Here is a 10,918-nt window from a genome sequence, read left to right as displayed (position 1 = left end):
GGGATATCTAGTCCCAAAAAAAAAACAATGGTGCAGTATGAAGTGACCATAATACCAACAAGCAATAATAATATTCTAAAAAAAAAAAAACAATAATAATATTCGTATACATCTAGAAAAAAAAATATAGGAAATGTATTTGTCGGTGTTATGGAAGTAGCGGAATGAGGTTTTTGTTTTGGCAATATGTGATCGCATGTTGTGACGACTTTCTATATTGAAATGATAAGATAAACACTAACACAACACAACTATTAACTATACAGACTTCTTCAAAAAATAAATGTATAACGCCTCACATTTATCTTATCTTGAAAAATTAAGTTGCGAATAACTTCAAAAGTAAATTTGTCATTCCTACTTAATATATAATGTGGTTGGCGAGTTGATCACTTATGTGATTGTATATGCTAAATGACTAGGCGAATCGATTTGAAATACGGTTGTTTAAAATAGGTCGACACATTTCCAACGTACACGAACATCGTTATGCCAAAACCTATCCGGTTAGCTTTTTAGTCACTCTAAAACGTTATATCGTAAATTGTCAGCCTTAGTTATATGTGGGCTGTAGCCCAAATGAAGCCGAGTGCAAATGTTCATAGGACTAGCCCAATGTGGGAGGTCACTCCTCTTCAAACCCAATCAGATCATAATTAGGAAAGGAATCCAAAGTCCGAGAGTCCATATTAAGAGAAAAGCCCAAATCCAGCCAGAGTTTCTGCCACTCCATTTTCATACCCAAGCACCTATCTAATGAGTTAATCAAATCTGAAGGTTTAGACCGATCTTTCATATAGTCAAACCCAAGACTTTTTACTTAGAAAGTAAACATTTATGCCAGCAGATCGAATAGTATTAGGCTCTGAAATTTGGTTATGATATTCTTATTAACAAGAAGTAGAACAAGGAAGAAAACAAAACCATTGAAGGCCCTATTTGGTAGTTTTAGGCCGTTGTAAAGAAAAGCGCAGATTAGGCCATAGCATAGAATTAGTCCACTCAACCTTATCTGGTTATCCATTTTAACTAAACATTTTGAGACAAGAGGATTTAGGATGAGCATGTTATTATTTGTTAAGAGGTCCACTGGCTAGTTAATAATAGCTGTAATCATGTTTTGGAACTTAAAAGTTTGGCTGTTGTTTTTGTTCTTTATGGGAGCCAACTTGGTTCTTTAACATTCTTTCATCACAAGCTATAGCTAGGTATACATTCATGCACATGAGCAGATAATAGATTAGACAAACCTCAAATCGGCTTGACAACGGGACAAAAAAGTCGATTTCAGTTTGGTTTAATTTATTGTAGATCATCCCAAAATTAGAGACAGATTTTAGGTTTAATAAAAGAAATCGTTATATTATATATCAGAGTCTTCTAATAACGAGTCAAGCTGATTAATTATAAATTCATGCACATGAGCATATAATAGATTAGACAAACCTCAAATTGGCTTGGCAACCGGACAAACAGTCAATTTTAGTGTAATTTAATTTTATTATAAATCAGCTCAAAATTAGAGACAAACTTTAAATTTAATAAAAAAGTCATTATATTATATATCAGAGTCTCCTAGTGAATAACGAGTCAAGATGGTTAGGTTAACATGATACAAAAACAAATTAATTGTTCTGATCACATTTCAGATCCGATTTACCAAATTCAAACTTGTTATTCTCGACTTACCAAACTCACATATCAAGTTTGATTTTAGTGTTGTTTAACTTCATTATATGTCAGCTCAAAAATAAGAGACCACACTCTACATTCAATGAAATAAGTTGTTATATTAAAGGATCAAATTCTCCTAATGAATAAAGAGTTAAGTTGATTAAATTAACACGATACAAAAACAATATATTCGTTCAGATCGGATTTATTGATGGGATGGCTTGTTGAAGTTCTCTCTCTCTGAAGGTGCCACACGTGCACCAACCTTGGTCGAGTCTTCAGCCGAGATCCTCTCATCTGGCGGCACTCTGGGTCAGTGGGGCTTGCCTCGTCGTCACTAGGAGGCTGCCGAACTGGTGTTGATAGTCCAGGGTTCCCTAGTTCATAGATATGCAGTGGCTTGAGGTTTGTGTCTGATCTAGTCTTGCTTGGGTCGAAACCACTCTATGGCTAGGGAAGTCGTGGTTTTGCTTCAAGGGACAGCACGGGCTAGTGTTTGTCTTTAGGCAACGGCGGCAGTGCAGCAGTATCGTCGGGATGCAGTCGGTGCTCAAGGGGCACATGGATCCTTTCTTTTTGGATCGGGTCTGGTGTCGTTCGGGTTTTGTTGCCCTCACGGGTGGTGGCGGTGTGGTGTAGACAGTGGTCCTTGAAGTGGCGGCGATGGCATGGTGCAGGCGTGGCAGCGGCTGGCTTGCAGTGTGCGGCGTCCTCAACATAGAAAGGCGGAAGCTCAACAGGGCTGGGTCAGCTAGTTGGGCTTAGGGTTCTGCTCTTATTTGGGCCAAATGGGCCGTTAGTTAGCTTTTATTATTTTCTAGTTCATTTAGGCCATTTTTGAGGCATCTAGTGGTTTTTTCCTACCTAGTTTTTAGCATTGGGTTTGGTCTTTGTCGATCTAACTCTCAATGTCTCTAGTTGTACACCAATTGAGGTCTCTAGGCGACTAAATTTATTGTTTTATTAGTTACGTTGGGAGGACCGGGCCTTCTAGTGCCTCCGGCGCAGTACCAAAGGGGGATCCCGCTTTGTCTATGTACTTGATTGTACAATGAGTAAGTCTATTTTTTATGTACCACTGTGGGTACTACCACTATCTTCTTGTTTGTCTAGATGACAGTGGAAGGATATGTAACGGCCTATTCTACATTCTGATTAATATATTTTCGCCTACTGACTCTATTTCAAAAAAAATAAATTATTCGTTCAGATCACATTAAAGTTCGATTTACCAAATTCAAACTTGCCACTATCTTCTTGTTTGTCTAGATGGCAGCGGAAGGATATGTAACGGCCTATTCTACATTCTAATTAATATATTTTCACCTACTAACTCTATTTCAAAAAAAAAAAAAATATTCGTTCAGATCACATTAAAGTTCGATTTACCAAATTCAAACTTGCTATTCTCGATTTCTTTTACATTGTGTTTAGTTCAAGGCTTCAAGCAGGGAAACCCGTGGCCCATACCCCATACCAGCTTGTCTTCAACCTTATCCCATTTCCACCTCTGAAGTGACCAAACAACACAACGAAAAAAACAAAGCAACAAATGGGATAGCTATTTCCTTCCCCCCATTAACACCCCTCGCGGCAGATACATGCACATGGAGCTTTGTCTCACTACCCGTACCCAAACCCACTCGGGGCCCCATTTGACCGACCCTGATCATATATGAAAATATGAAATATTGAAATTTCCCACATCCATCCAAACCAGTCGGGTCTTTTCGAGTCTCGGGTTCTTTCTTTTCATTCAGACTGACTCAGCAACCATTCATCAAATCTCGGAAAAGATTATAGCACATCGACGTGTATTTACACTAATAGTTGTTGGATCACTTTGACAGTCACTGCGTAGAAGAATTTGATATCCAATATGGTAGGGCAGATTTGAAATTTCAGAACCCAACAATGTGATTCAGTGACTCGTGCTGTGTGATCCATTACGGGAATTTTTCACAACGTGAGGCAGAGACTATAAGTTGATGTCGATCCAGTTTTTCAACTGAAGCAATAATTTGATTAGAAAAAGTTGGGTTAGATTAGGATCTGACACGAAATGTGTGCCCACCCACCAAAAACCAATCTTAGCTGCTAATACCAATAATCTAACCAAACAATGCTGCTTAATACGCACTTGATGCACTTTTTTCTTCTTCCTCAACATGGTTTTTATGCTTTTAATAGTAGGGACGGGTGAATCCCCTGACGGTACTTACACAGTTACATTATTGCCGAGCTGTCAGATTGGTACCTAAATTAAATTTAGCTCCATATTAATACTTATAAGTTTCGTGTGAGTCTAAATTGATTCTTCCATATATATTTTTGTAAAATGTAAACATGAGTACACTAAAAGCTAATCTTTGGTCGATTCGTGATAACACAAATGAATATTATTTTAGATGACGGAGAAATCCTATATGGTACTGAATAAAAATATCGTTTTAAATAACATTTTTGACTGATTTGTAATAAAAAAAATATCATTTTCGTCTAAGTATTGACAATATTATTTTTTTAGTATTTTAAATAATATTTTCTTCGATTCGTGATAAAACAAACAAATAAGATTTAATCAACAGAGAAATACCATAGAGCACCGAATTAAAATATTGTTTTAGATATTTTGGCCAATTAGTGACAAAGGAATACCATTTTAATCAAAATACGGATTTAGAACACTATTCTTTTAGTGTTTTAAGCAACATTTTGGTTGATTCGTGATAAATCAATACCATTTGGGTAAAATTACGAATTCAGAGCATCGTAGTTGTACTGTTTTAGGCAACATTTTTGCCGATTCGTGATGATATATAGAAAGAGAATTTGAAAACGGATAAGGGTGAGTAAGTTGGATTGTCTCAACAAAAGCTTAAAAGGTAGCTAATTGATTAGCTCCACGTCCCATACATAGCTTTCGTTTTCATGGTCGATCTTATCTTCTTCCACAAATAGCCAAAGTCAGTTTCTTGGCTAATGCTACCATCCCATGAATGCGATACAGTTGAAAAAGAGAAGCAATTGTAGCATATGGGTCCTCAACCCTCTCACTTTCGTTTTGGCACAGGACAGGGACTATTCCATTCTCTCTCTGTAATTGTGTCTATGTCTTTCAAATATCGTTTAGCAACTTGCAACCCTTTGATACAGACTGCGAATAATTTCCCCATTTGACAATGATCATTTCACTTTTATATTCCAAATTTGAGAATAAGAAGAAGAAGAAGAAGTAAGAAGGATAAGATTGATACCAGAAAAATTTAAAGCTCGAATCTGCTTTTGAAAAGAAGAAAAATATCTAAATTTAACAAGTTGGGTGATAATTAAGTAAAGGGGTTCGTTTTAAGTGAGGAGAAGATATTTTGGTTTGATTAGTCCGATCCGGTGGGCGAATTCTTGCTGCACATGCTCAATTCTAGCCTCAGGTGCCCGGCATCAACAGAAAAAGGTCGACGATGACCGGAATCTTAATTATTTATTTTTTTAAAGTCCATAAATTGGTTAAATTAGATTCATTCTGATTCCCAGTGCTTACTGGTCTTGGCAATTTCTTGGCTTCAATTTTAGAACACAACCCCTGCACAAGATGAAATAATAAAATTAGATAATTAAATGGAAAAAGAATAATTAATCAGCTCAACAATTCACCTCCATAAATCCGGAAAATGGTAACGGAGACGAAGTCAAACGGGAGGAAGAGACGGTGAATAGTAACAGAGACGTCGAAGTAAATTCCGGTCAATAGTCACGACGTGACGCACATCAAGAATAAACTGGGGTACTTAACGCAGCTGACTATAAATCGGAGATGGAACTGAAGAAATGGACTGGAAAATCGAATTGAACCAAGTTACCGGAAATTTAACGAACGGATTCGATCCGAATTTAATTTCGGGGCTCAATTTAAGATGTTTCAAGTGGAAGTTAATCGAGTCCAGGAAAGCTAAGCTTGGAGACGCCAACAATGGCGCGCCAAAGATACATATAATTTGTATTTCTATATACACAGAAGGGCTAGGTTCTTCTTCATCACATCATTAACAATAGTCCTCTAGAGCAGTTCGGTCACCGGAGGACACAAAAAAACCAAGTCCGTTCCGAATCATACCAAATCCATCAGATCACTAGCGCCGGATTCTGCCACGTGCGGCCTCAAATTTTGCCGGAAGTTTCATGAATATTTGGATCCGCCTGGTCAAAGTAAGGGCTGCAATTTCTCCAAAATTTGTTACCAACTGAACTTACTCGCTGCACTTTGACATGGTGGAGAGCCGGCTGGGCCGGGGACGGAAATCGGCACGGCGCCGCTGGCTGTGGGAGGAGGGGCGGATCAGAGCGGCCAAGGCGCGCTTCACGAGATCGCCTTCAACGCCGCCGATCCTGACCAGCGAGTTCGTCATCGCCGATCTACGCGCGTTGAGGCGGTTCTGCGAGTACGGCGGAGAGGAGGAACTCGACACGTGCGAGCCACAGTTCTTGTGTAGGCTACACCGGAAGGAGCCTGGGTGAGAAGTAGGGGAGCACATACAGGTCCTCTTAGGGTTGACCTGCTTCTTCATCGCGCTCCGGTGGTGGCTGCCGGAGCCTTGCGGCGAGACGGAGATGGAGCGGCTGGGGGAGGTAGGGCGGTCGTGGAGAGAGAAACGGACGGACTGAGCCGAGGGAGAGGGTCTGGCGAGGCTCACGCGCGGGGGAGAGGCGGCGCGTGTGAAGAAACCGCCGGCGGATCGGGAGGAGAAGCTGGAAGTGGAGGAGGCGAAGCCGGTGGAGGAGGAGGAATGGGAGGTGTAGAACCTTCCGGAGAGTGAGGGTGAGGCACTGGACCGGAGGACCGATCCAGTTGCTGACGACCTTCTAGAAGCTGTTGCCATTTTCAGTTGAGGTTTCAGAGAGAGAGAGTGAGGGTGTTTTAGAGAGAGAAAATGAGGGAGGAGAGAGGTTTTCTTATTAAGCTGCGTTTTGCTGCCCAAATTGGCAAACCTAGCTTCACTCGAGCTATGTATTTATACCGAAGGGGGACGAGAAATTGGGGAAAATATCGCGAGAATTATTCAAACGGTTAAGGAATTTATTTAATGGGATTGCATTAGTGCCCTCCAGTTTTCCTTATTTGCTTTGGAATCTTCTGGTGGTCCTTGCCTTGGTTTTTAATTGAGTTGTGTATAGCTGTAAACTGTGATTAATATTGTTTTTCGCAATATTACGCGTAAATCATTTTTATTTCATTAAATGTCCTTTACTAATTGTTTTACCAACAAAGTTTCCTCCTTGGAGAAAGAGGTTTCCTTCTCGATGTATTTTTCAGATTTTTTGAAAAGTTGTCGAATCAAACTTCTCAACTTTTTTAGTCCTATTACATTCATGCACTATCTCATTATTTAATGACATATTTATTTACTTAAAACTAAAAATATTTAGACAACCTAATGGATGTGAAAGGAGCAATTATAAAAGATAGAGTAAATAACTATATTGTCTTGTATAATTTTAATTTTTGTTGTTTTAAGTTTAACGCAATTACCTCTCATAATATATTTCCTAATAAACATCACAAATTATGTGATGCAACCACCGCCACTACATAATTAAATACTTTAAAAAATTAAGAAATATTTATTTGAGTCACTTGAATTCTAATTTCTGAAAGAAATTATATATTGAAATCATTTCCTTAACTTTAATATTCATTTCACACACGTAAATTGTCGGAACTTCCAACTTGAAATTCCCATTACAATTAGACCACTTATTTGCTAAAGAATTCCTATGCCACATGTTTTAGAGATGCTTAAATCATAAAATGAATTGAATTTGGTTGTATATATGGCAGTTCATATACCTCAAGCAAACTAAATTAAAAGAATGTTCATAATCCATGTGATGATGTGATTGTTCTATGGCCCCAATCAATGTGGAACCACCAATTCAGATTCAATTAATCGAACGTAGAATATAATTCCTCCTTAAAAAAACCCTCTAATCAAATTCAAAGCACCTGCCTAATTAGGAACCTCTTCCTAATACACATAAACTACTATTTTAAAACAAGTCCTTGATTGCAATTACTTAATAGTTTAGGGACCGAACCAGAAACTAGAGCAAACAGTTATGGTTGGTTAATTAAAGTGAAACTGGGGGAGGACTGGAGCACTAGAGTTCCAACGGTTTTAAGAAACTAGCGGCAGAGCACGCAGAGAGAGGCGCGGTTTTTCGCGCCGGAGAAAATTAAATTAATAATAATAATAATGACGCTGGAGCGTTTAGAATACCGTGGGAGACTGGCAGGCAGTAGAGAGTGGTCTCCGTCTTGCACATACTTTCCGTTACGACGCGCATAACGCTGCCCATACACGCCTTAACCTCCACGTACCACTATCATCACGGCACCCATTTACTTTTCGGCCCGCTGTTTTCTTTAACCCGTTTTTGGTTCTGTGTTTTCTTAATTAATTCTAGATGAGGACAACCTGTCTCTCTTTTCCTCTGCAATACTCGGAGCCGAACGTAGGGTTTGGAAAACAGAGGGGTGGGGTTGTGGCTTGTCCGGCGGTGTCCCAGCATTGATGACGGCTTTTGCTTGCGTCGGTGTGTGGTGGGCGTTGCCGGACAAGGCGATGGGATGGTTAGCTCTGCCTTGGTGAAGCGATCTGGTTCTTTTGGCTTGAGGGGATTTAGGTGGCAGCAGCAGTTTCCTCTTTACCTTCATTCTTTGTTTTATTAGGTTTTTAGGTTTTGGCTTTTGGTTAGTTCTAATAAGTCTCTTCCCAATTGAGCGAGGGTTTGGTTGTCTTGGTTTCATGGTTGTGCTATTACTATGGTGTCTTTCCCGTGGACGAGTTGGTTCAACTCTGATTTACTTTTGTTGTCAATTTGCCGACGAGCGATCTTTTACACGTGATCTAGTACTTTTTGGACACGGTGTTGAAGAGGACGACGTCTTCTGTGCTGTTGACTACAGGGTATTATTGGGACTTTCGGGATCACATACTCAGGGTAACCTTGGAAATTGGTGTTTTGTGGTTAGATTTTGGGCCCATTGGCCTGATGGTATCTATAACCGCGGTTTTTTTGGGTATTGGCTTATGTCTTCTCCCCCCCCCAATGTATGCGTTTTGGTTGATTGAATGAAAGTTCTATCTCATTCTAAAAATAAAAAATTAATTATAGATTAGTCGTTACGTGTAATTTCGTGACTCAAAATAAACTGTTAGATTAGATTTTTGACTTGTACGATGAGTTTATATATATTGCGGATTCTCATTTGGCCAAGAATAATAGTTAATCTCTGTACTTGTGATCTCGGTGACTTCTTAACAAAAACGTTAGAAATGTGTATGAAATGTGACTTCAGTTTTAACTGTACAGAGAATAGTGTTTATATATTATCGAGGACTTGAAAGATTTATGATCAATAACTCTTAGATCTAAGTATAGATTGAAATACTTGTATTACTGAAGTTATTTGCATACGTTATTAATGTCACGCATATTACTTAGCTTCCAAAATGTAGATCCAGGACTAAACTTTAGTGACATAAATTTTGAAGTTTTTAATTTATACATTGTGGACCTGAAAATTAACGTAATAATTTATTTAATTACTAAAACGTATAAGATAACTTATATTAACAAAATTACATTTCTTTTCCTAGTTGTTTATATATATCTATAGTGAGGTGACCTTTCAAAACATAGAACGTATCTTTCAAAATAAATATCCATTCTTGAACTGAAAAAGAATGAATCAGACACCAACGGAAAAAAAAAAAAATCATTGGACCACAATTACAATTGTCCGACACACCGACACGCACACAAATAATACATCTAAACCTGTCCTAATTACAATGTAAGCATCCACATTAATCCAAAAATTGAAACCAAAAACCACCATTATACTACCAATTAATACCCAAAAAATAAAACTTTTTTTCGATTACTCAAAAAAATTAATTATTAATCCACAAAATAAATGTGTTTTTCTCGAGCCAATAAACGAAAAATTATATTTATTTTTGTGTTACAGATCTGGGGAGCTGAGATCATGTGATTTGCCTCTGGTATTTTCCGACGGAATCAAATTGGGGACCCTTCAAATTGTGGATGTGGCGCGCTTCCCTTTAGGTGGGGGGACACGTGGTGCTTTACAAGCAGTGTGTCATTTTGCATTCTACACTACGTGTCGTCTATCGAAACGGCCAGAAGGGGTTGCTTTAGACCTAAACCATTAGGCCGGTTTAAACTTTTAAATATCTGATTAATTAATCTAAAAAGATTAAGAAACTGGAACACCATGGACACGTGGCTAGGTCATTGGTAGTAAGGTGGGCTGTGGGCCAGAGAGACAGAGAGAGCCCAATCCAGAAGGGGATGCTTGACGAAGTCCGTGGCGGAATAGAGGTCAACAAATGGAACCATCTGGGAACAAAGTTGAAATCAAAGGGCGGGAAAAGACGGTTTTGGCACGCTTAGGACTTCTGGAACGTTTACACACTATACACAATCTATGCAGACATTTCCCAACCATATGTTTATATTCTTTTTTCATTGTGTGATTCACTAATTACATAATTAAAATTTAAAGTAGTTATTGAATACTCGTATGTGTTCGATGAATTGTTTTTTTTTTTTTGGCGATGGAAAGATTTTTATTCAAACAAGAACAACATTACAAACAAAAGACCCAAAACGGGCCCAAATAAAAACCAACAAACAACAACAAACAAAACCAAATAGCCCCACAATCTTCAGCCACAGCGCAGATCTAACAGGAGAGAGATGACGAAGTGACGTCGCTGCCACCAGCCAAGCCCAAAGGTGACACAGAAACGTCACCAGATCTGCCAACGAAGACTTGGAGTCCAACCAAAACAATCCCGTGCAAGTACAGCAGCATAGAACCCATCGAAAGATCTCCATAACCCAAATCTCTAAACCATACAAAACATCCTCATAAACAAAGTCAGTAACCAAAGCAGAAGAAAAAAAGAAAAAAAGAAAAGGAGAAGGAGACTGATCCGCAGAGGGATCAAAGGGACAGACGGCCGAAGACCGTGCAGACCCTTGTTGCACTACCGTATTCAAAAGGTTTACGAGCAGGGACGGGAAAAACCCGTTAAAACAGACAATCCAAACAACGCCGACGAGAAAGCTCCGATGGACCAAGGAGCAATCGGTGAAGTGGAGTCCCATGGGTGAGGAGGATGTGCATCTTAACCATGATGAATCAGAGATTTGA

The 10,918-nt window shown here is 39.0% G+C and overlaps 1 protein-coding gene across 1 annotated transcript; it reads right to left on the bottom strand.

Moving 5' to 3' along the window:
• Positions 1-5,540: 5,540 nt before the first annotated feature.
• Positions 5,541-6,654, bottom strand: LOC112187562. The gene has a single exon (XM_024326410.2). The coding sequence runs from the start codon at positions 6,549-6,551 to the stop codon at positions 5,922-5,924; it is 630 nt and encodes a 209-aa protein (XP_024182178.1). The 5' UTR covers positions 6,552-6,654; the 3' UTR covers positions 5,541-5,921.
• Positions 6,655-10,918: the final 4,264 nt, after the last annotated feature.

Source organism: Rosa chinensis, chromosome 2, assembly GCF_002994745.2.
Source record: "Rosa chinensis cultivar Old Blush chromosome 2, RchiOBHm-V2, whole genome shotgun sequence".
Taxonomy (NCBI): Eukaryota; Viridiplantae; Streptophyta; class Magnoliopsida; order Rosales; family Rosaceae; genus Rosa; species Rosa chinensis.
Note: the sequence above shows the minus strand (reverse complement) of the source record. Positions and strands in the feature narration are given on the sequence as shown.

Bases quoted from the DNA above. Each gene is read 5' to 3' on its own strand.
- LOC112187562 (XM_024326410.2), bottom strand. From the start codon at position 6,551: ATGGCAACAGCTTCTAGAAGGTCGTCAGCAACTGGATCGGTCCTCCGG.